Here is a 26,191-nt window from a genome sequence, read left to right as displayed (position 1 = left end):
TTCTTCACTCAAAAGGCTGTGAATCTTTAGAATTCACTCAAAGGGTTGTGGATACTCCATCATTGGATATATTTAAGGCCGAGATAACAGATTGTTGGTGCTTCAAGAAATCAAGGAATTGGGTAGCAGGCGCGAAAGTGGAATGAGCTGAAAAATATGCTACACTATACAGAATGACACAGCAGATTCAAGAAGCCATCTGGTCAACAATGTTTAATTCCCTCAAGAACAAAATAGCCTGCAACATTCTGTTTAGTCTTACAAATGGAAAAAAATGGTACCTCAGACCAGGGCCCGTGATACCTTGGCACAGTAAAAATTCAACATCAGTATTTGTGAACAGAAGAGAGGAAAAAGGCAAAAGTAACATGACTTTTCAAACTCCCACAATATTACTATACAGACTTTCTCCAGAAATGTCTTGATATCTGCTGAAAGCCTTTACAACATGTGCACTAGTGTAAAAGTAGGATTACTGCACCCGACTAGGGTGTAGCTATAAAGGTGGCCAAGCAATCCAACACTGACAGCCTCAGATGAGGTAGTGACTGAAAACCCTTCAGCATTTAATCAGGAAGAGTGACATTGTCGTCATCACCATCACTGCTACCAGTGCTGGAAAAGATTCTCGTCACCTCCCTGCAAGGATGCAAACACATTAAAAATAGATTATGTATCACATAATCACAGCACTCAATAGAATCAAGGCAACCTGTCATGAACTGGTATTGCCATTGGGAGATCCCTTCATGTAAAATGAGTTCAGCCAACTGCAACCCAGTTGCAGATCACAAAGCAGCCCCCATCAGTTGACTTGGAATGAAGTTTTCCATTTCCAAAAACCAAAACCCCACGTGCATCAAATGGAAATTCCACAAAACATTTCTGAAGTATATATCAAGGGCTCAACAAAATAAGCAGCAGCACCTACCTGATCACAAAGGTGTATAATATGCGTGATATCTTCCTCAGATACCTCTGTCCCCATTGATATTTCAGCTGCAACCTTCACTGCACTTTCTACCTCTTCGGTTAAAATGTCTGAAAGATCTGTGGTGGCTGTATTTGTTCTATCTCCTGTTGAATGATAAAAATGCAAGGACTGAAAATCAACTCATTTTATACCATAGAAAAGTTATAGCACAGAATGAGGCTATTCAGCCCATCTTCTCTATGCCAGCCCAAGGACAACCAGGTGCCCCCACACTTTCCATAGCCCTGTTGCTTACAGTATTGTAGATGCAGGTACTTTAAAAGAGTTTAGGATCTCTGCCTCCACCACCAACCTGGGCAGCGAATTCAGATCTTGAGGTGGGCCAGGCAGGCGAGAAGATGTACCTGGGAGAGTAATGAGCTCCAGATCCATGACCTAGGTGCGGAATTGGCGAAGAGGAGAGCGGGTTTCAACCAAGCCGAGATGCCCTCTTTAAGAAGGGGGTGAAGTTCGGGATGCTACACTGAAGGAGACAATGGAGTTTGAGATAGACAATGAACTGGCAGAAGGACATTGAACTTTGGAGGAGGTGTATGGGGATGTTGGTTCTCTTTGCCCCCTGGTTGGGTTTTTGTTGTTGTTATTGCTCCGTTTCTTTGGGGATGGGGGCTCGGAGGAGAATCTTTTTTCACTCGGGGGTTGTTCTTTTTTGTGGGGTTCTTTGGTGGAATACACATTACAACATTTAAAATAGCCTGTTCCTTTGTTGTTTCCTTATTACACTTATCAAGAAAACTCCAATCATACCCCATGAACCCGCCCTGTAATTATAAATTTGGCTTGTACAATCTAGAAAACTAAGTCCCAACTGACTACTGCATGACCCTTATTGCACATGTCTCTAATTTCCTAACTGGTACTCTATCCAACACTAGGACAATAAACTACTCCCAAATGTTTTCTGTCCCTTGTTGTACCTTAGTCATGCCAAATGTTTCCACGGCCCATTTTCTGAGCAACCCATTTATTTCAACTTTGCTATTAACTCATTTATTCTGTTGCCGAGGTTTTAACATGTAGATAGTATTCTGTTGCCGAGGTTTTAACATGTAGATAGTATCACCAGTTCCAACTTTTTTTGGGGGTCACCGTCTTCATGAATGCCCAATTATTATTTCTTATCTCTCAACTTGATTCACCCACATCCCTCATCTGTTCTACAACCTTGGCTTTTCTACAATTGCTCTTGAATTTAACCTTTTAAAAAAAAAATCCTGCACGTCTTTGGGTTGTGGGGGTGATACCCATGCAGACATGGGGAGAGTGTGTAAACTCCACACGGACAGTGACCCCGAGCTGGGATCGACCCGGTCCTCGGTGTTGTGATGCAGCAGTGCTAACCACTGTGCCACCTCTGAATTTAACCTGTGTCTGCCTCTTTCCATCCTCCATTTAATTAGCTTAATGAGTGCATGATGTGGAATACAGGAAGCACAAAAGAGGTACCTAATTTCTGTACACACTTGCAGTATGCCAGGTTATCGGTGACGGTTTTTCCAAGTTCTGGGAAATGCCAGCCATACCACTCTCTGCAGCGCATGATGTAATTGTTCAGCTCCTTATCCAAATCATCCAGTAGAGCTACAGACAACAAGAGGCTTCAATGAAAACAAGCATCACAAAAATCACAGGGGCTATCCGACAATTATGTATTTAAGTATGCGTTCATGGAATAATTACGTCCCTCATCACAGAATAAATCAACTGAAGTGCTGATCTTTGTATAAATAATTTCATCAGTTAAATGGCTATTATTTTTCTGTACATGTTTTCATGACAGAAAATATATCAGGTGACTTTTATTTTAATTCTTTATTCTCTAACTCCAACCCAATACCACGCCGAGGCAAAGGAAGCAGTTCAGCCACCTGTCTACCCTTCACCCAGTGTCTAAAATAATCAGGCAAGGACTGGGTAATCACTCCCAGGAATCTAGTTAGCTCATTATTATATCCTGTTCGAACCAAAGAAATTATACAGCACAGAAGGGGGCCATTCTGCCTATCGTGTCCATGCCAACTCAGATACCCAGGTGCCCTTGCTAAATCCATCTTCCTGTTCATCAGCACAAATCAGTAACTTGATGTAAGGCAGGGGTTCCCAACCTAAATTCTGCAAGAGTCCTCCCGGGATTCTGCTGAGGGCCAGGACAGCACGAATGGACTTGAAAACCTCTTTACAAATTACAAGTAACCACAGTATCTCAGGTACATTATTACTTCCCAAAGAAAATGTTTAAAGCACTTTACATAACTACAAAGAGCATGGCTTATATCTGAGAAATACTTTAGTGTAAGTAGCAGCACAAAAAAAAAAGAGTAGCCATGTATTTTTTCTTCAAAACCATACCACTGTAAACCCAATACTCCAAGTGTAGCCTAACTACGGTTCTATACAGCTGCAACATGACTTGCCAATTCTTATATTCAATGCCCCGGCCAATGAAGGCAAGCATGTCGTATACCTTCTTGATGACCTTCTCTAAATCTTGCTGTATCCTGACAGTCCTCATCGCTATCCGCAATTCACCTTTTGTACCAGTCTGCCACGAGGGACCTTGTCAAAGGCCTTACTGAAGTCCATATAGACAACATCCACTGCCCTACCTGCATCATTCATCTTTGTGACATCTTCGAAATACTCTTATCAATTTAGTGAAACACGACCTCCGCTTCACAAAACCGTGCTGCCTCTCACTAATACGATCACTTGCTTCCAAATGGGAGTAGATCCTGTCTCGAAGAATTCTCTCCAGTAATTTCCCTACCACTGACGTACAGCTCACTGGCCTGTCGTTCCCTGGATTATCCTTGCTACCCTTCTTAAACAAAAGGAACATTGGCTATTCTCCAGTCCTCCGGGACATCACCTGAAGACAGTGAGGATCTAAAGATTTCTGTCAAGGCCTCAGCAATTTCCTCTCTAGCCTCCTTCAGTATTCTGGGGTAGATCCCATCCGGCCCTGGGGACTTGTCTACCTTAATATTTTTCAAGGCGCCCAACACCTCGTCTTTTTGGATCTCAATGTGATCCAGGTTATCTGCACACCCTTCTCCAGACTCAACATCCACCAATTCCTTCTCTTTGGTGAATACTGATGCAAAGTATTCATTTAGTACCTCGCCCATTTCCTCTGGCTCCACACATAGATTGATTCCCTTGTCTGTCCTTCAGTGGGCCAACCCTTTCCCTGGCTACCCTCTTGCTTTTTAAGTAAGTGTAAAAAGCCTTGGGATTTTCCTTAACCCTATTTGCCAATGACTTTTCATGGCCCCTTGTAGCCCTCCTGACTCCTTGCATAAGTTCCTTCCTACTTTCCTTATATTCCACACTTCATCTGTTCCCAGTCTTCTAGCCCTGACAAATGCCTCCTTTTTCTTTTTGACGAGGCCTACAATATCTCTCTTTATCCAAGGTTCCAGAAATTTGCCCTATTTATCCTTCTTCCTTGATCTCACCAGTCACATTGTCAGCTGTTTCTCTTCTTAAAAGGTTGCAAGGTATATTCATTGCAACTAGATGAATCCACTGAGTCTCAGGGCTTGCAATCTGCATCAACAACTTAATGAAAAAACATGGAAGTGGTTTACAGAAGTGTGTTGATGTATGCATGGAGGGTGCTAGGGCAGTGGTCAGGAAGACAGGTGATGTAGAGCAGATAAGAGCTATAGCACCATGCTGCAGGAAGAGTGCCCCCCCACAGATATACAGCCGCTGTCAAGATGCCCGCACCTATTTAAAAATGTGCTGGATGTAGCAGTGCAAATTATCAACAGTATTAAAGGTTGTCCACTTTCATAAGAGACTTTAAAAATCTGTCCAACTAAATGGACAGTGAGCACAGAGCGCTGTTCTTACATAGAGGTGAGGTGGCTGCCACAAAGCAAAGTCCCCGAGACTTTTTGAGCTTCACCGAGATTTTGGTGTTTAGTGTGGATCAGCAATGTCCATTCATGGCTTCTGAATCTTGAATATCTTGCGGATATTTTTACACAGCTAAATTAAGTCACTACAACGGAAGTCTTCACTGCAAAGGATAATATTTCATAGCTGTTGAGCAACTTGCACTTTTGAACCTAGTGTATAGAAAATAAGACCTCGGACAGCTCTCCCACATTGAATGACTTTTTCCACTGAAATCACTCCTACCCGGAGAATATGTTCAGTGACACTACACAGCATCTGCGTGGTTTGCACTCTTCTTTGTTGGAATACCCCTCTCCATCAGATGAGCACATGTGAGTTCGCAAACTCATCTGCACCAACAGCCAGTCCAGGTGACTTACCAGGGAACGATTGAGAACCTGATTGATATAAATTCTGATTCCACGCTAAAGCAATGCTTCAGTGCACTAACATCAATGAATTTTTGGAACAGTTTAATGCACAAGTATCCCAGATCAGTTTGAGAGTTCCTTCTTTTCGGCTCAACATATTTGTGAGAAAGTTGTTTCTTCAGATTCACAGCTATAAAGGCAAAAAAAACAGGAGCAGACTAAATGCCACACCTGAAATCCAGCTCTCCAACATCTCTGACATCAAGCAAATGTGTGCGCAAAGGAGGCAACATCACTCCTCACACTGAAGACAACAGGAAGGACAGTCTTCAATTATTTGTCAAATAAAAATGTTTATCAGTAATATATGCAGAAATAGGCAGAAAAGACTTATTGAGAATAGAACCTGAGAATTCCTATAGTGCAGGAGACCATTTGGTCCATCGAGTTGGCACCGACCCTCTGAAAGGGCACCCCACCCAGGCCCAGTCTCCTGCCAGAGCCCCATAACCCCAACTAACCTGCACAACTTTGGACACGGAGAAGAATTTTTTTTACCATGGCCAATCCACCTAACTTGCACATATTGTCTGTGGGAAGAAACCGAAGTACTCAGAGGAAACCCACACAATCACTCATGGTCACAATTTAACCAGGGTTCCTGGCACTGCGAGGCTGCAGCGCTAACATACCTATTTCATAGCAAAGAAAAAAAAGTGGGGTCAACACGAGAACCTTTGGGGATTCCGATACTCTTGGGAGGTCACTAAGGGTTCTGTGGTTGGAACGTTTATTTTCAATTCCAAGACCTCTCAGTTTCATCTGAAATCCCAGTATTATTCTCATGGCTGTTAAACCTCACCCAAGTAATCCTATTTTCATCTTGAGCCAAATCAGTGATCAAAGCAAGGTCCTTCGAATGTAGAAGGCACCACAGATGAGTGTGAGCCTCCGACTGCAAATACACCCATACTCGATGGCAAGTAAAAGCAGAAACCCCAGCCAGTAGTCTCCTATTGAATACTTTTTTGCCAAAACAATCAAATACAGACAAATTAAACTGCTTCCAGCAATTGATTGAATTTTGTAACCATAAAGACACAACCACAACAATCCAATCTTAATGCAAACACTAGATACATTTGGTGCTTAAGCTGATTAGCGTCTTGAACTTACAAATCGCTTGCACAATCATTGTATCCACCTTGTCAGGGCTGAACTTCAGCTTGTAACGGGACAGACTGAAAGAGGAAATGCAGACAAGAAATGTCATTGTGTCTTAGATTCTAAATAGGTTCTACAATTTACACACAGTACCAGATCCCTCTGCTAAATACAGATTATATCGGTACCAGACAATTGCACTCCCTGACCCCTTACCCAATATATACTGCATATAGTACTAATCTCAATGAATCCCTTTGTAATGCCAAGTATACGTTGTATTAGCTACCCAATTTTCTTTTCCAATTAAGGGGAAATTTAGTGTGGCCAATCCACCTAACCTGCACATCTTTGGTTTGTGGGGGTGAAACCCAAGCAGACCCGGGGAATATGTGCAAACTCCAGACAGTGACCCAGACCCGGGATCGAATCCGGGTCCTCAGCGCCGTAGGCATCAGTGTTAACCACTGAGCCACCCTCTGCAGTAACTTCATTGGGCAGCACAGTGGCGCAGTGGGTTAGCCCACTGTGGGTTCAATCCCGGCTCTGGGTCACTGTCCGTGTGGAGTTTGCATATTCTCCCTGTGTTTGCGTGGGTTTTGCCCTCACAACCCAAAGATGTGCAGGCTAGGTGGATTGGCCATGCTAAATTGCCCCTTAATTGGAAAAAGTGAATTGGGTACTCTAAATTTAAAAAATAAACATGCAGTAACTTCCATTGCAGTGTTAATGCAAGCCTACTTGTGCCAATAACAGGTACAATAATAATCTTTAATATTGTCACAACAAACAGGTTCCATCCTATTATATGTTTTACACACTGCTGCCTGGGAAACGCTGAATATTTTTCATAACTGGATAGCCTCCAACTTATTGGAACTCTAGGCACTGCTCGGTGTCAGTAGCAGCTGGAATTTACTGGACAACTGACAATCTTCTTCATTTTGGCACAAGGGACTCATACATACCTGTGTGCAAGACCAAGAGACATGGCGCTTATCTCACGAGCTGGCAAGCCGGCAATTAGTCCATTCACCTGGGTTCGAATTCCTCTCATCAACTCCCCAACAGTAGCATTATGGATGCAACTCAGGTTAAGTTTGTCCTGCAAACAAAAATATAGTTGCCCTAATTACAGCAGTGCTCCTTTCCTCCATTCAATCATTTGGAAGCCCAATTTCCACATATGTTGCAAATCCCATTCACGTGTGGCGGATTTTTTATATGTGACACTTTTTATTTTATTATATTGACACTTTGTTCATCTGCAGCAATGAAATATATTCACCAAGCAGGCTCACCAAAAGGTTGTTTCCTTTTTTGAAGTAATCCTCAAATGTTACTCCAATCATGTCTGATAAATCTAACTGCTCCCTCTCATTCATTAGCACTAGTCAATAAGTATAATGGAAGAACATCCAGCAAGTACATGCCTCAAACTACATTAGGAACACTTCTGCAATGTACAGATGTAAAAGGTAATCGGGATTCATGAAGCACTAACTACCATTGCAGCCACTGAACAGCTCACATGCTAAAAACGGTACTTGCTATTATTGGCAGTTTTAAAATCAAGTTTTTGTGTCACCCAACCATTTTCAGGTTAATTTAAGTTACATTCATTGTAATGAAAGGTTAAAATGGCATTTTGTACCAACAATCAGTTACGCCATTTTTGTGAACATGATATTCACGTTTTGGAATTATCACTTCACGTCTCGGCCTGATCAACCGAGGCAGTTCTGAGAAGTCTGTTCAATTGTTAGGTAAACTTTCTCCTTTTACTGTACACGTTGCTTTTTATCTTTTTGACTTGATATATTCCCCATCTTCTAATGATTCAATAATAGTTTTGGAATTCACCATTTAAAATGTTCATTCTTGTCAGATGGTTAGGTTTTACATTATCTCAGAAGTAGCCACAGATTTGCAGATGAATAGTAAACAAGGCTGAATCATTGAAAGTGCTGAAAATTCTACACATTTGGTCACCATGCTTTAGGAGGGAAGTGGGGGGTCTTTGAGAAGGTGCAGCAATTTATCAAGAATGGCTTCAGGTACAAAGGATATTATCGAGAAAGTTAGGTTGAAGATTTTGAGGATATTTGATAGAGGTGTGCAACAGGCTTAGATAAAGTAGACAAAGAAAAGCTGTTTCACCTAGTTGACTGTACAAAGGCGATGGACACAGTTTTAAAGATTTGGCATGATTTGCAGAGGGAATGGAAGTGAAGACGTTTTAAGAAGCAAAACAATTGGTAATGACCCAACTTGTTGCTTAAGGGTGATGGAAGCAGAGACAATGAATGATTTGAAAAATAAACCTGACAGGCACTTCAATGCAATCAAAATAAAGGCACTTACTGAATTGGTCCACAGAAAGATAGCATGGACTCCATCAGTCAAACAGCCTCCTCCTATGCCATAATGGCCATCAATGGTATGAAATGGAATTCAATTTTGGACAGTTTATTTTTTGTATGTGTATACTTTCACTTATTAGATCAGTTCTACAACCACTTGATAATGAAGGTCAAGCGTCAAACATCTCCATGTCTGAAGATCAATTTGAAGATCAGGTAGCTCATTAAATTGCACATTTAGCAGGAGGAACAAAAGGCAGCAAAGTCCTAAACTCTGCAAGTGTGAAAAAGGAAAGGATGGTGACAATAGCTAGACTTTTGTTTCAATGTTTGTTCATGGCACCTGGTTGCTGAAACATGCTATCAACCTTTGAAGAAATGTTTCCTTACCTTTATGACACCCCCAAGTTTGGCATCTGCAACGGCTAACTGTTCATGTGCTTCTTTTGCAACAATCTTCTTCAGTACTTTCTTCAGGCTTTTACCAAGCTTACCTTCCACCAGGGCAGTGGCAGCTGCAAATCACAGAGAGGAAAGATTGAGAAGAAAAAACACAATAGCAGTATAGCAATCAGAACTTATTTTTTACAAAAGCATGGGACACATGAATCCTCCATCTTTTAAGAGAATACAAGAAAAGGCTTGCTGCTTGACAGGTGAGCTTTACTAACTTCCCTTTCTTACACTCCTTTATTTTATAAATATCAACATGTTCAGAACTCTTCCCCCAAACACTTATCCACTGCAATAGTTTCTTCCCTACATCTGCAATGAATTGAAATCAAAATTCAGCACACTACCTTCTACTCTAAACCATTCTTTCCCAACAGCTCAACTGCTTAACTCATCATCCCCCTTCTGCCAATGTGATCAACAGTCTTGGAAAAGTCACTCAATTTTTCTCAATTCTCTTTTCATGGTAGCATGCCCTTTACATTGGGCTTACTGACACTATCCTGGATCAACTGTAAACCTTTTATTTTGTGGAGCAGGAACTGTCCTGACTGACTCAGTAAAATGCACTGCGTTGCGAATGACAGTGGATTGAGATTTCCTCACCTGCAAGAGCTTCTGTAGTATCTTGAAATTTTTCAAAATGTTTCAACTTCACACTGCAGACAAAAAAAATGAAAATACAAAAGACCAGGTCATTTTCTCCAGTCCTTCTCGGTAAATGTTCCAAATAATACAGGGGTATAACCTCACTGTAACTGCTACCAACCACTCTATGCGGGACAGACTTAATTACCACAGCAGCATTACAAAAAGTCAAACCTGATGCACAAACCACATCCCCATTTTCCAGCAGGAGTACAATGGATAACTGGATAACAATCAGCAGAAATCCTTGTCAACCTTTCCCTCAGGCCTTGAGAGATGGGACTTGTTGCATTGGGTGAAGTGAGCTCACTCAACATTACCAGAAACTCTAGCTGTATGAGTTAGGTGCTCAGTCATGGCAGCAGTCAAATTATCCATTCAGCATGAATGCTCAAATGACAAAATGTTGGGGCCAAGTACAATAGTGAGTTTCGTTCACAGGAGACCTCCCTTCCCACATCTTGATATGTACCAAATATACATATTGAAATGTTAATTCAAACGATACTGATATAATGCACCGATAACAGCATGACAAAACCATCCAGCACTGGCAGTCTCAGATGAGGTAGTGACTAAAAAACCCTCAGCATTTAATCAGGAAGAGTGACAAAGTCGTCATCATCATCACTGCTGCCAGTGCTGAACAAGACAATGGTTACCTTCTCAAATAAGGATTGTGCACTGTGATTAAGACCATAATCAGTCATCCTGCCCACTTGAAACAGAAGTTAATAAGACAGGTTACTTAGTGAGTGCAACTTCAGCCTGCACAAGATGCTTCTAGCAGTTTGCAAAGTGCTGCATCAATAACAAAATGACACTAACAGATCTATACATGAACACCAATGATATTTGATATATGCAGTATACTGAAGATTCAGATGACCAGGTATACTTGCACCTTGGCCAATTTTTAAAATCTGATTTCATTACAGCTTTCAATAGCTTACAGTTTATTTGCTTTCTCTGCTGTTTCAAACTCCCGCCATAAGTTGTCCACTTCCCGGAGCTTATTTTCATCCAGGACCTGTGGGTAGGGGGAAAAAAGTTACAATGACAACAGTTCAGAATGGCAGCGTTAATCAGCACAACAAATATTTCCAAAATCAGCTTCTGCGGAGGAGGAGGGCGGGGGGGGGGGGGGGGAGGCGGAGGGGGCGGGGGGGAGAGGAGGGAGGGCGGGGGGGAGAGGAGAGGAGGGCGGGGGGGAGAGGAGGGGAGGGCGGGGGGGGAGAGGAGGAGGAGGGCGGGGGGGAGAGGGAGGGGGCGGGGGGAGAGGAGGTGGGCGGGGGGGCGGGAGAGGAGGGGCGGGAGGAGGGGGGGAGGAGGGGGGCGGGAGGAGGGGGGGCGGGAGGAGGGGGGGCGGAGGAGGGGGCGGGAGGAGGGGGGGGCGGGGAGGAGGGGGGGGGGCGAGGAGGAGGGGGGGCGGGAGGAGGGGGGGCGGGGAGGAGGGGGGAGGGGGGGGGGGGACGGAAGCGGGAGGGGGGGGACGGGAAGCGGGAGGGACGGGAAGCGGGAGGGACGGGAAGCGGGAGGGACGGGAAGCGGGAGGGACGGGAAGCGGGAGCGGGAGGGGGGGGGGGACGGGAAGCGGGAGGGGACGGGAAGCGGGAGGGGACGGGAAGCGGGAGGGGGGGGGGACGGGAAGCGGGAGGGGGGGGGACGGGAAGCGGGGAGGGGGGGGGACGGGAAGCGGGAGGGGGGGGGGACGGGAAGCGGGGGGGGGGGACGGGAAGGGGGGGGGGGGGCGGGGGGGGGGGGCGGGAGGGGGGGGGGAAGCGGGAAGCGGGAGGGGGGGAGAATTGGGAAGCGGGAGGGGGGGAGAATTGGGAAGCGGGAGGGGGGGGAAGTGGGAAGCGGGAGGGGGGGGGAAGTGGGAAGCGGGAGGGGGGGGAAGCGGGAAGCGGGAGGGGGGGGAAGCGGGAGGGGGGGGGAAGCGGGGGGGGGGGGAAGCGGGAGGGGGGGGGGAAGCGGGAGGGGGGGGGAAGCGGGAGGGGGGGAAGCGGGAGGGGGGGGGGGAAGCGGGAGGGGGGGGGAAGCGGGAGGGGGGGGGGAAGCGGGAGGGGGGGGGAGAAGCGGGAGGGGGGGGGAGAAGCGGGAGGGGGGGGAGAAGCGGGAGGGGGGGGAGAAGCGGGAGGGGGGGAGAAGCGGGAGGGGGGGGGAAGCGGGAGGGGGGGGGGAAGCGGGAGGGGGGGGAAGCGGGAGGGGGGGGGGGAAGCGGGAGGGGGGGGGGAAGCGGGAGGGGGGGGGAAGCGGGAGGGGGGGGAGGGGGGGGGAAGCGGGAGAAGCGGGAGGGGGGGGGGGAGGGGGGGGGAGACGGGACGCGGGAGGTCCGGGGGGGAAGCGGGAGGCCCGGGTCGGGGGGGCGGGGGAGAGAAGCGGGAGGCCCTGGGCGGGGGGGGGGGGGGGGGCGGAGAGAAGCGGGAGGCCCTGGGCGGGGGGGGGGGGGGTGGAGAGGAGCGGGAGGCCCGGGTCGGGGGGGGGGGGGGGGGGGGGGAAAGGGGGGGGGCCCGGGGGGGGGGGGAAAGCGGGGGGCCCGGGTGGGGGTGGGCTTGGGCGAGGCTGAAGCCGGCTCGGTGGTGCGGTCCGGGCCAGTGGAAAACTACCTGTCGACTCCCCCGCGCGGGAAATCTTTACCTTGAAGATGGCATACCCGGCGGCGGTCTCGAACAACACTAACATGGTTCCGTCTCCTCGCTGCAACTGCCCAACTAACACCACGCGGCCGAACGCCCGTCGTGCGCATGCGCACCGCCCGACCTCTATGGTTATTGTGCGCATGCGCACCGCCCACCCCTATGGTTGTTGTGCGCATGCGCACCGCCCGCCCTCTATGGTTATTGTGCGCATTACGGGCCACGATTGAATTGCCTCCGGCACACTCTCAGGGAGTGCATCCCAATCCAATTATTTTCCCAATCATATTCAATTGGTGTTGTCTCGTTCTTGACTCATCTGCCAATGGTGCATTTTTCTTTATTTTCTCTGTCCACACTGTCACATCTCAGGTTAAAAGAACAACACTTACATTTTACAGAACAACATCATATAATCTGCTATGCTGGCTAACCTCTCAACATCTGCGATCTGATCACGCTGTCATGATATGCAAACATACAACCAATGAACACTCAGAATAGGATACAACCAATGGGCAGTCAGGACACTCAGAGGTGGCATCACCACAAGGAATATGACATAAACACTATAAAAGGGATGCGGCACTCACACCCTGCCTCTTTCCACAGACAGACATCTAGAGAGTTAGGGTTGATCAGCAGCAACACACCCCAGCACGTTGCTGAGAGCAAGCTGGTAAAGTTCGACTGAGTTACTACAGTTAGATTAGCAGAGAGTCAAACTCATTTGAGAACTGTGTTAATAGTTCAATCAACACGTTGAACTCATTTCAGAATCTGGAGCATCCTTTAGTTAAGACTGCATCAAGTAGCAGCCTGTGTTATCCGAAGCAGCATAACACAACATGATACCAGGCCTGACTGTTCAATCTATTTAATTTAACTCAGCAAGAGTTAAATTAGGGGCAGCACGGTAGCATGGTGGTTAGCATAAATGCTTTACAGCTCCAGGGTCCCAGGTTCGATTCCCGGCTGGGTCACTGTCTGTGCGGAGTCTGCACGTCCTCCCCGTGTCTGCGTGGGTTTCGTCCGGGTGCTCCGGTTTCCTCCCACAGTCCAAAGATGTGCGGGTTAGGTGGATTGGTCATGCTAAATTGCCCGTAGTGTCCTAAAAAGTAAGGTTAAGGGGTGGGGGGGTTGTTGGGTTACGGGTATAGGGTGGATACGTGGGTTTGAGTAGGGTGATCATGGCTCGGCACAACATTGAGGGCCGAAGGGCCTGTTCTGTGCTGTACTGTTCTATGTTCTATGTTCTAAGATCCGTGAGAACCAGCTACTGAATACAGTCACAATGGACACGATTTAGGCTCCTCATCAGCTCAGGACCACCGGCAATCTTAGTGCCAACTGGCGATCATTCAAGCAGAAATTTCAACTATACGTGGAAGCATCCGACATCAATGGCGCGACCGATGCTCGGAAGATAGCTCTTCTACTCACCACTGCGGCTGACCATGCGATAGAGATCTTCAACTCCTTTCACTTTTCCAAAGGGCCGGACAAAACAAAGTACCAAACCATCCTGGACAAATTCGACAGCCACTGCGAGGTGGACACCAACAAAATCTTCGAGTGCTACATCTTCAAGCAGAGGATGCAAGGTAAAGACGAATCCTTCAACTCCTATCGAACTAACCTTCGACTGCTAGCGCAATCCTGCAACTTCGGTGATATCACTGACTCCATGATCGGAGACCAAATTGTTTTTGGAGTCCACTCTGATCCTCTGCGAGAGCAATTGTTGAAAATCAAGCACATGACCTGCCAGTCGCGATTGAAACGTGTACTGTGCATGAGCACTCTAAAAATCGCTATTCACAGTACAAAACGGCAGAAAGTGAAAAACAAGCTTCCCATGAGGTGGAGAGTGTTCAGACCATCTCCCAGATGCAGCGCCTCCACATTTACGAAAGCGGCCATTTTGCGTGCTCTTCCCTGGGCCCAACGCATGTGCAATGCAATCGGGAACACGAAGCGGCCGAAAACTGCACTGCGCAGGTGCAGACGTCCGCGAACCGCACCGTGCATATGCAACGACGCACTGAGCGTCACGTCATGACGTGTGTGAACTGCGGCACCGCCCATTTCTTTAAAAACTGCCCTGCAAGAGGCAAACGCTGTTTAAACTGTGGGAAACCAAACCACCATACAGCCCTGTGCAGATCTGCAACACCAGTCAGGAGCCAGCGCTCCCAATTCCGACAGCGGCGCATCAGAAGTGTGCAACACCGAATGCATGACTCTGATCCAGGCAGTGCGACGGATCCAGATGATTTGATTTGATTTTTTATTATTGTCACATGTATTAGTATACAGTGAAAAGTATTGTTTCTTGCATGCTGTACAAAAATGCATTCTGTACATAGGAAAGGAAGGAGAGACTATAGAATATAATGTTACAGTTATAGCAAGGTGTAGTGAAAAGATCAACTTAATACGAGGTAGGTCCATTCAAAAGTCTGATGGCAGTAGGGAAGAAGCTGTTCTTGAGTCGGTTGGTACGTGACCTCAAACTTTGGTATCTTTTTCCTCACGGAAGAATGTGGAAGAGAGTATGTCTGGGCTGCGTGGGGTCCTTAATTATGCTGGCTGCCTTTCTGAGGCAGCGGGAATTATAGATTGAGTCAATGGATGGAAGGCTGGTTTGAGTGATGGACTGGGCTACATTCACAACGTTTTGTAGTTTCCTGCGGTCTTGGGCAGAGCAGGCTCCATACCAAGCTGTGATACAACCAGAAATAATGCTTTCTATGGTGCATCTGTAGACGTTGGTGAGGGTCGTAGCTGACATGCCAAATTTCCTTAGTCTTCTGAGAAAGTAGAGTCGTTGGTGGGCTTTCTTAACTATAGTGTCGGCATGGGGGGACCATGACAGGCTGTTGGTGATCTGTACACCGAAAAAATTGAAGTTCTCGACCCTTTCGGCTTCATTCCCAGTGATGTAGACAGGGGCATGTTCTCCACTACGCTTCCTGACGTCGATGGTAATCTCCTTCATTTTGTTGACATTGAGGGAGAGATTATTGTCGTCGCACCAGTTCACGAGATGCTCTATCTCATTCCTATACTCTGTCTCTTCATTGTTTGAAATCCGACCCACTACGGTGGTGTCACAGCAAATTTGCAAATCGAGTTGGAGGGGAATTTGGCCACACAGTCATATGGTGTATAAGGAGTATAGTAGGGGGCTGAGGACACAGCCTTGTGGGGCACCGGTGTTGAGGATGATCGTGGAGGTGGTGTTGTTGCCTATCTTTACTGATCGTGGCCTGTAGGTTAGAAAGTTCAGGATCCAGTCACAGAGGGAGGAACCGAGGCCAAGGCCACGGAGTTTGGAGATGGGTTTTGTAGGAATTATGGTGTTGAAGGCTGAGCTGTAGTCGATAAATAGGAGTCTGACATAGGTGTCTTTGTTCTCTAGGTGTTCCAGGGTAGAGTGCAGGGCCATGGAGATGGCGTCTGCTGTGGAACTGTTGCAGCGGTTGGCTATCTGTAGTGGATCAAGGCAATCTGGGAGGCTGGAGTTGATTCACGCCATGACTAACCTTTCGAAGCACTCCATGATGATAGATGTCAGAGCCACTGGACGATAGTCATTAAGGCACGCTTCTTGAAGCAGATGGGGACCTCAGATTGTTGTAAAGAGAGGTTGAAGATGTCTGCGAATACCCCCGCCAGCTGATCCGCGCAAGACCTTAGTGCCTGTCCGGGTGTCCCATTTTGGGCCAGTGGCTTTCCGTGGGTTGACCTTCGGGAAGGCTGCTCTGACGTCTGCAGTGGTGATCTCATACAAGTTCATCCGTGGCTTCTGGGGTGGAGAGCTCGCTCTCGCTGACCTCTTGCTCAAAGCGGGCATAGAATGCGTTGAGCTCATCAGGGAGGGGTGAGTTGGAGCCAACAATTTTACATGCCTTCATCTTGTAGTCTGATATGTCAAGGACGACCTGACGCTGATCGATGGCATCCTGCTCAAGCTGGACAGGATAGTCATTCTGCTACGTCTCCAGAGCATGGTGCTGCAGCAGATTCATGAGGGGCACCTGGGCGTAGAAAAGTGCAGACGCAGGGCCTGGCAAGCTGTCTACTGGCCCGGCATCAGCCAGGAAATCACTGACATGGTCCTGAACTGCGAAACCTGTCAGAGGTTCCAACCAGCGCAGAGCAAGGAGACGCTCCAACCACATGACATAGAGACCGCTGCCTGGTCCAAGGTTGGCATTGACCTATTCCACGCGAATGGTCACGACTATATCTTTATCATCGATTACTTTTCAAACTATCCTGAGATGCTGAAGCTGCCAGACCTCACCTCTCGGACTGTCATCAAAGCGTGTAAAGAGATATTCTCACGGCATGGCATCACGAACACCATCATGAGCGACAATAGCCCATGCATCCACAGTCGAGAATGGTCCACGTTTGCCAAGAGCTACAATTTCAGGCATGTCACCTCCAGTCCGCACTATCTGCAGTCCAATGGCAAAGTCAAAAAATGGGTGCACATCGTTAAGCAGCTCATCCGCAAGGCCTTGGACTCCGTTTCTGACATACACCTTGCACTACCTGCCTACCGGGCGACTCCCTTGTCCACTGGCATGTCGCCAGCTCAACTGCTGATGAACAGGGACCTGCGGACGACGCTTCCAGCCATACACCTGCCCAACCTTGACCACCTCCCGGTGCTGCAGAAAATGCAGCAGCTTCGCGACAGCCAGAAGCAGGGCTATGACACACATGCCACCGATCTGAACATGCTATCCCTGGCAGACAGGGTCAGGATCAAGATACCGAATGGTGGGTGGTCTGCTCCGGCTGTCGCTGTTCGACAGCCCGCGCCCAGATCCTATGTCATACGTATGGCTGATGGCTCCATTGTACAAAGAAATCAAAGGGCACTGCGAAAAGGTGGTTGCCCACAACCACTTTCCCCTCCATTTCCACATGTCGAATTGCCACCTCCAGGCACCTCGAACCACGAGGCCACCAGTCGTGCCTCCCACTCGCCTGTCAAGGCACCATCATCCCCTCCACCACCTCACCGGCAGTCGGCCAGGATCAGACGCAAGCCACAGAGACTGGACTTATGAGCATTTGTTTTGTTTGTTCTGTTCTGTATTCCTCAGTTACGTTAGACGGACACATTCACATGTATATACATCTAAAAAAAAAAATTTTTAAAAAGAGGGAGATGTCATGATATGCAAACATGCAACCAATGAACATTCAGAATAGGACACAACCAATGGGCAGTCAGGATACTCAGAGGTGACATCACCACAAGGGGACATGACATAAACACTATAAAAGGGATGAGGCATTCACACCCTGCCTCTTTCCATAGACAGACATCTAGAGAGTTAGACAGGGTTGATCAGCAGCAACACACCCCAGCACTTGGCTTAGAGCAAGCTGGTACAGTTAGACTGAGTTACTACAGTTAGATTAGCAGAGAGTCAAACTCATTTGAAAACTGTGTTAATAGTTCAATAATTTATACCAACTGGCCAACCTTCATGACCAACGCCAGCCGATCTTTGCGACCCACACTAGCCAACCTTCATAACTGACTTTTTTGCTTACCTTTACTGCGACAGGTGAGACTACATTGTCCTCAAGATGTCACTTGCTTTGTCATTCAGTATTACATTTCTGCTGATGGCTTCAGCTGATGATTTAAATTTTCACTGCATCCTTTGAAAAAAATCAAGAGGTTTGTCCAAGAACCTGCCATGCTATAAAATTTTGAATGTTTAATCTTTCATTTGCCAGTACATCTCTGCACATAACGCACATGGGCATTGAAACATGATTTGCATTGACAAATTAATGAAGCCATACTTCAAGAAATCATCTTTATACTGCTGTGTGTGCGGCACGTGGCAATGTGGTTAGCACTGCTGCCTACTGTGCTGAGGACCCGGGTTTGAATCCGGCCCTTGGTCACTGTCCGTGTGGAGTTTGTACATTCTCCCTGTATTTGAGTGGGTTTCATAGAATTTACAGTGCAGAAGGAGCCCAGTCGGCCCATCGAGTCTGCACCAGCACCAGGACTTGGAAAGAGCATCCTACCCAAACCCACACCTCACCCTATCCCAACAACCCCACACCACCTTTTTGGACACTAAGGGCAATTTAGCATGGCCAATCCACCTAACCTGCACATTCTTTTGGGTTGTGGGGGCAAAACCCACGTAAACACGGGGAGAATGTGCAAACTCCACACGGACAGTGACCCAGAGCCGGGATCGAACCTGGGACCTCGGCACCGTGAGGCCGCAGTGCTAACCTACTGCGCCACCGTGCTGCCCCTTCTGCACATCTTTGGACTGTGGGAGGAAACCGGAGCACCTGGATGAAACCCATGCAGACACGGGGAGAATGTGCAGACTCCGCACAGACAGTGACCCAAGCCGGGAATCGAACCTGGTACTCTGGAGCTGTGAAACAGCTGTGCTAACCACTATGCTGCCGTGCTGCCCACAACCCAAAGATGTGCAGGGTAGGTGGATTGGCCACACTAAATTGCCCCTTAATTGGAAAAAAATAATTGGTACTCTAAATTTAAAAAAAGTTCATACTGCAGTGTTTCTGATTTCAGCGTCTTAATGGGTTGTTCATCAGAGGCCTTGGAGGTCTCACCAGCACTGCTTTGTCCTGCCGTGGAGTCTCCTGAGAAGCTCTCTGCAGCAGATTCAGTTGTGAGATCCTGTTCTGTTTTTGTCTCTGGCCCTTTCTTCTTTATTACAAACTGATCCATCTTCAGTTCTTCACACAATCCTGTTGCTTGCTTGCTGGCAGTTACAAAATGGAGGAATCTCTCCTTCAGGATTTTGCGGCCATAGCACGAATCGCATGACATCAGTGTACATGCCGGGTGTGTGACCTGCTCTCTCTCACCACTTCTGGTGCGAAGACTCTGCCATTTTTAAGAAGAAATTTGGTCCTCACGACGTCGAGGTCCCAGGTTCGATCCTGTCTCTGGGTCACTGTCCGTGTGGAATTTGCATATTCTCCCCGTTTTTGCGTGGGTTTCACCCCCACAACCCAAAGATGTGCAGGGTAGGTGGATTGGCCACGTTAAAATTGCTCTTTAATTGGGAAAAAAAATAATTGGGTACCCTAAATTTATTTTTAAAAGAAATCCCCTATTAATCAAGAACACCAGATTTGTGCTTGAGATGTGTTCACCAACAGGGCTACAGACTAAGAGCTGGATTGTGAAATAAGACTGAAAAGGTATTTATTAGAACATCAAAACTAGGAGCAGGAGGAGGCAATTTAGGCTCTTGAGCCTGCTGCAGCATTTAATACGATCATGGCTGATCTCATTATGGCTTCAACTTCACCATCCTGCCCATTCTCCAGAACCCTTGAGGCACTCTTAATTACAATGCGAGAGCGAGGTCGGTAATCAAAGGCTTTAATATACAGAGAACAGGACAGCATTCGAGAGAAGTGTGCTCGCCACATGGAGCCTTCTCCAATATACTGTTTCCTGGGGGCGTAGCCAGAGGCGGAGTCCCCCAGGGTTTCAAGCCTCTTAAAGGGACAAGGTATTAAAGGTAAATACCGTTCATCACAACCATTCAACCCAATTACCAATTAAAACTCTGTCTAACCCCTCTTTGAATTTACTCACTGTCCCAGCATCCATTGCACTTTGGAGTAGCAAATTCCATTGATTCAAAACCCTTTGGGAGAAGTAGGGCGGAATTCTCCCATCGGGAGACAAACAGCCGACGCCGGAGTGAAACCCGGAGTGTTTCACTCGGCGTCGGAGGCCGCTCCTCGCCCCCTATTCTCCCCCCCCCCCCCCGGAGGGCTAGCGGCGCCTAAGTGACGTCCGCCGCGCATGCGCAGGTTGGCCGGCTCCAACCCGCGCATGCACGGTTGCCGTCTTCCCCTCCGCTGTCCCGCAAGACATGGCGGCTTGAACTTGTGGGGCGGCGGAGGGAAAAGAGTGCGTCTTTTAGAGACGCCGACCCGACGATCGGTGGGCACTGATCGCGGGCCAGACATCTCCTGAGCACGCCCGTGGTGCTCGATCCTCCCTCCGCCCCCCACAGACCCCACACAGAGGTCCTGCGCTGTTCACGCCGGCAGCGACCAGGTGTGGTTGGCACCGGCGTGAACCGGTCGGGTTCGGCAGGCCGCTCGGCCCACCCGGGCCAGAGAATCGGCAGTCGCCGTGAGAAACGGCAAGCACCGATTCTCCGAGCGGCCTGTCGAAAATCGCGACAGCCATTTTGGGGGGGGTGGGAGACATGGGGGGTGCCAGAGCGGCGCTGCGTGATTTGCCCGGCCCTCCCACGATTCTCCCACCCGGCGTGGGGTGCGGAGAATCGCGCCCGTAGTTTCTTCTGATCTCTCTTTTAAATTTGTTACTCGTTATCCTGAGCCTATGACCTCTCATGCTAAAATGTGCCACAAGAGGAATCATCTGCTCCATGTCTACTTTATCCATACCTTTTATCATCTTGTATACCTCAATTTGATCTCCCCCATTCTTCTAAACTCTAGAGAGTATGGGCCTAAACTGCTCAATCTCTCCTCATATGACAAACCCCTCATTTTTGGAATCAATCCAGTGAACTTCCTTTGAACTGCCTCCAAAGCCACTACATCGTTCCTCAAATAAGAAGACCAAACCATGCCAATACTCCAGGTGTGGTCTCACCAATGCCTTGTATAGTTGTAGCAACACTTCCTTACCTTTATACTCTATTCCTTTAAATGTCAACATTCCATTTGCTTTCTTTAATATCTGCTGCACCTGCATGCTAGTTTTCTGCAACTATGCACGAGGACACCAAGATCCCTCTACACCAGAGCACCCAGAGGTCTCTCCCCATTTCCATAATAAGTTGCCTTCCCTTTTTTCCAACAAAAATGGATGATCTCACACTTATCCACGTTAAACGCCATCTCCCATATTTTGTCCCACTCTCCTAACCTATCTATATCCATTTGTAAGGTTCTTATTTCCTCATTGCAATTACTACCCCACCTATTTTTAATGTAATCTGCAAACTTGGCTATAGAACCTTCTATCTCTATATCCAAATCATCAATATAGATTGTAAGTAGTTGGGGCCCAAGGACTAAGCCCTGTGGCACCCGACTAGTTATATCTTGTCATTCAGAAAAAGACCCATTTATCCCAACTCTCTGGGCGCGATTCTCCACTCCCCACGCCGGGTGGGAGAATCGCGGGAGGGCCGCTCTGGCACCCCCCGCGATTCTCCCACCCCCGCTCAGAGAATCGACGCTCGCCGTTTTTCCCGGCGACCGGCGATTCTCCGGCCCGGATGGCCGAGCGGCCTGCCGTTCCCGACCTGTTCACGCCAGTGGCAACCACACCTGGTCGCTGCTGGCGTGAACATGGCGCAAAAGGTGAGTATGGGGCCTGTGGGGGGCGGAGAGGGGATCGAGCACCACGGCCGTGCTCAGGAGGGGACTGGCCCGCGATCGGTGCCCACTGATCGTCGGGCCGGCGTCTCCAAGTGACGCACTCTTTCCCCACCGCCACCCTGCAAGATCAAGCCGCCACGTCTTGCGGGGCAGCGGAGGGGAAGACGACAACCGCGTATGCGCGGGTTGGAGCCGGCCAACCTGCGCATGCGCGTCTGATGTCATTAGGCGCCGCCGGCCGCGTCATTCTCGGCGCGCCGCTTTGATGCCAGCGTCAAGGTCCGGCGGCCGAGATTTACGAAAGGTCGCTCCTAGCCTCTCGGGGAGGGGGGGGGGGGGCAGAATAGGAGGCGAGGAGCGGCCACCGACGCCGAGTGAAACATTCCGGGTTTCACGACGGCGTTGGGCGTTGCGGAGAATTCCGCCCTCTGTCTTCTGTCATCAGCAAGTTTTCTATCCAAGCTGGTAATTTACCCTATCCCCATGTTATCTAACCTTGTACATTAACCTTCTGTGTGGCAACTTATCAAACACCTTCCAGAAGTCCAGTATCCACTAGCTTGTTACATCTTCGAAGAACTCTAGCAAATTAGTCAAACATGATTTGCCCTTCATAAAACCTTGCTGATTCTGATGAATTGTGTATGACTTTCCAAATGTCCTGATATTACTTCCTTAATAATTGATTCTAACAATTTCCCAACAACAGATGTTAAATTAACTAGTCTATAATTTCCCATATTCTGCCTCTCTCCCTTTTTGAATATTCCATTCTGTTGCTCGTTTTACTGGAGTGTGATTAACACGCCTCCGTTTAAAGGCCGTGTGCTTAACACTACTATGGCTCTGTATGTGTAATTATGCTCGGAGTCGCCAGGTGCCGTATTGAGACACCGTCACAAGTATATCAAGGTCAGGTTCAAAGTAATAAATCCGTACACCGATTAGTAAGTCCAAACGATTGGTGTTTATTATAACAAATATAATAAATACACATGCATACACTAAAGAGACTAACTTACTTCTAATACTAAACAACTAAATACTTATCTAGACAGGAACAGGCAAGGTCAGGGGACAAGGCCTTCGTCCCGTTCTTGGTCTGCAACTTTCTGATTCGCAAAGTTGTCAAGATCTAGCAAGGTCTGGATCACGTAGCGATCGTTGTGTTGGCACTTACAGTTCGATGGCTGATGCTCAACGGCCGGTGATGAAAACTGGAGTCAGGGTGCGATGTAACAGGTCTGGGCCGGAGCTAAAAACAACAGACCTGGGCCGGAGCAAGCAGACCGAACCATATGCGGGACCTACTCTTATAGGTCCTATAAGTCCGTGCCCCCTTGGGGCGGTTCTTTCACCTGCCAGGTATCGATTGGGTCTCTCCCAATCGATATCTTCCAAACTCCCCAATCTGAGGGTCGTTCCTCGATGGGTGGGGCGGTCCCTACGGCTCTTTGTGTTGGTTGCTTTGGCGCCATTCTGTCTGGGCGTCTACGGAAAAGCATCCATTGATACTTAAATGTTTCTATTGTGCGGGGTCTGGATCTGGATCACCTCATTACTATGTAGATCTGTTTCCCATTTGCACCTTTGGCTGAAACTCTGCACCTGGCCAGAAACTGGTTTCTGTACGTGCAGAATGCAAAACAGTCTTCTGCAAGCTGCTTGTCCTCACTAAGACTGTTTTTCCCTGCAGCCTTAGCAGTTCTCCATTTTGTAGCCCAGTGTCCATCTTAGATGGCTACATTCCCTCCTTGTGATCCTCACAAGAAATTGTGAAGGATCACCTATGCATGTTTCTTCGAGTGCCTTTGGGTGCCCTCTTTGGGTTCCCTGACCTTAGCAAGTTCCTGGGCGTCTACGCTTTCTTTAACTATGGCAAGAAGGGGCAGCACGGTGGCCTAGTGGTTAGCACAACCGCCTCACGGCGCTGAGGTCCCAGGTTCGATCCCGGCTCTGGGTCACTGTCCGTGTGGAGTTTGCACATTCTCCCCGTGTCTGCGTGGGTTTCGCCCCCATAACCCAAAAAATGTGCAGAGTAGGTGGATTGGCCACGCTAAATTGCCCCTTAATTGGAAAAAATAATTGGGTACTCTAAATTTTTTTTAAAAAAGATAAAAAAAAAAAAAAACTATGGCAAGAAAAATTTTATCTCACATTTCTACTTGGCGCTATGTCAAAGGGGACATGCATTACCAATAACCGGGAACCTCTACCTATCACACCGACTATCCTTATCTCATTTTAAACATTTTATTGCAGTCTAAAAACCATATCCATTCACACCACATTACATATCACGTTCTGACTCGGCAGTCGAGTTCAGAACAATATAATACATTAGTGTCTTCTTTATTAACATATTGCTTTATTCATTTCCTAGGCATCAAGGGGTTGGGGGGATTGGTGAAAACCGAAAATAGGGGATTGAACTCCGTAAATGGTTGAGGGGCAGGAACGGGAGGCTCTCCTTTTCCATTTCCTCAACCTGAGGGTCTGTACAATGATGCAGAGAATTGCAATCACCAACAGTGATTCAATCACATACGACATTGAGTACCATGTCATGAATTTTGTGCACCAGGTCTGAACTTCGCTGATCAGTGCTGAGCACGGGGAAGTTGGTGTGAGGGAAACATTAACGGCGGGGGTTGTGGGGGAAACGTGACTTGCTTCCACATGTACAAATACAACAACGTTTAAAACTAATAGGTAGGCTTCCATCATGGTCTTCTCTTCATTCTCTTTGTCCTCTTCCTTCTGTATGGCCGATCCTTGCCGTGAACCCTCTTTTGTCTTTCGAAAGCTATGGGATCAAGCACAGTATCTGTCAATACACAGTTTAATATCCGTACTGTTAGTGTATCTGTCCTCTCATTCCAATTGACCCTTAAATGACTGGCCAAGTCACACCCTGTGACTCCCCTCATTTTTTTTTTCAAATGCGAATTTAGGAGCAGATATACACCTAACAACGTTCCTCCTGCGAGCCGTCTCGCAGGCTTTGCAAATTTACCATCCGAATGTTCCTGGATGTAAATAGCATGTGGGATGGTGGCCTAAGGGCTACCTAACGAAAAATGAAACAAAGTTTGGAACAAAAAGGTCGAATGGGTTGCGTATGGGCCGCTACGGGTAAGATTTGAATGGAATCCCCGGGTAAGGCGTGCTGTGCCGTACCCGAGCTTGGGTTCTCAGACAGGGCGGGTCCTCAGTGCCATTTCTCCACTGCCTGAGTAACCTGGAATGAACGGGCAAGAATGTGTTAACCGTGGGGTTGCAGCCTCTATTCACCGAATAGAGGGGCACCTGAAAAACAAGGGAGGAGCCAAGATGCTCCTTGTGAAAAGTTGAGCTGGGCTCCAGACATTTTAGCCATCATGTGAGGTGGTCACAATCTTTTCAGCTGAAAAGATCTGCAATCAAACCCTTAACATATCAACAAGCAAATAAACACAAACAAAACATACGTGCAGGTTCCATCAGAAAGGATATCGCTTCCCTCAAACGGTTCCTATTTTACATCATCTGGATACCTCACTTTTCCTCTGCCTCTGTGAACAGGGTCACAAAGGGGTTGCCGTATCGGGAGTCAGACACCGTGTCGTCCTGCTCTCCCGGATCCCACACCCTTGTGTGGATCAGGCATGCAATCTTGGAATTATGTGACCGGGGGTCACTTTCATCATTACGGACAAGTCTCCATGAATTGTCCCTGTGCCAAAGTGTGGGGTCTAAACTTGAAGGGGTATTGTCGGGTTCGTCGGGGTCGGGTGGTGGGTCTGGGTATTTAACATAGGTGACCTCCATGGGGTCACTGGAGTCGGGGTCGTAGTCGCTACAGTGGGGGCTGTAGGGTTGTGTGCTGTGGCTGTCCTCATTGTCAGAGTCAGTCTCGCTGTCTCTGCCGTGGCAGCTTGTGGGCGTTTCGGGGCGTGGTCTGAAGTCAGTGGGCGGAGTCGTGGGTGAGTCCGATGATGAACTGGTCTGTGAGGGGGATGGTCGAAACGTGTCTCTAGTGGGCGGGGCGAGATGTTCTGCTGCGTCCAGTAAGACATGGTGTGCGTGGTTAGACTGTGTTCCATATGCCTTCAGTTGGTTAATATGAAACCACGCAGTTTTTCCATTGGGGTATTTAATCCTGTAAACTGAGGGGCTAATTTTGTCCGAAATTGAATACGGGCCGGAAAATTTAGGTGCCAAAAAACTGCTGGGGTTATACACAGATAGCATTACCTG

General features: G+C 47.9%; 1 protein-coding gene and 2 non-coding genes across 3 annotated transcripts in view; all 3 read right to left on the bottom strand.

The window, feature by feature from the left end:
• Positions 1-12,584, bottom strand: part of LOC119958411 (nucleolar protein 58-like) — a 33,616-nt gene extending 21,032 nt beyond the window's left edge. The window contains 8 exon segments of the mRNA XM_038786931.1: positions 932-1,077; positions 2,441-2,575; positions 6,448-6,512; positions 7,404-7,540; positions 9,189-9,313; positions 9,858-9,910; positions 10,853-10,929; positions 12,540-12,584. Coding sequence (XP_038642859.1) covers positions 932-1,077; positions 2,441-2,575; positions 6,448-6,512; positions 7,404-7,540; positions 9,189-9,313; positions 9,858-9,910; positions 10,853-10,929; positions 12,540-12,584 — 783 coding nt within the window.
• LOC119962522 lies at positions 525-612 on the bottom strand. Its single transcript, XR_005459899.1, has one exon. It is a non-coding gene; the product is annotated as a small nucleolar RNA SNORD11B (small nucleolar RNA).
• On the bottom strand, positions 10,451-10,538 carry LOC119962521. The gene has a single exon (XR_005459898.1). It is a non-coding gene; the product is annotated as a small nucleolar RNA SNORD11B (small nucleolar RNA).
• Positions 12,585-26,191: the final 13,607 nt, after the last annotated feature.

This window comes from Scyliorhinus canicula, chromosome 2 (assembly GCF_902713615.1).
Source record: "Scyliorhinus canicula chromosome 2, sScyCan1.1, whole genome shotgun sequence".
In the NCBI taxonomy this organism is placed as follows: Eukaryota; Metazoa; Chordata; class Chondrichthyes; order Carcharhiniformes; family Scyliorhinidae; genus Scyliorhinus; species Scyliorhinus canicula.
The sequence above is the reverse complement of the archived record's forward strand: the minus strand, read 5'-3'. Positions and strand labels throughout refer to the sequence as shown.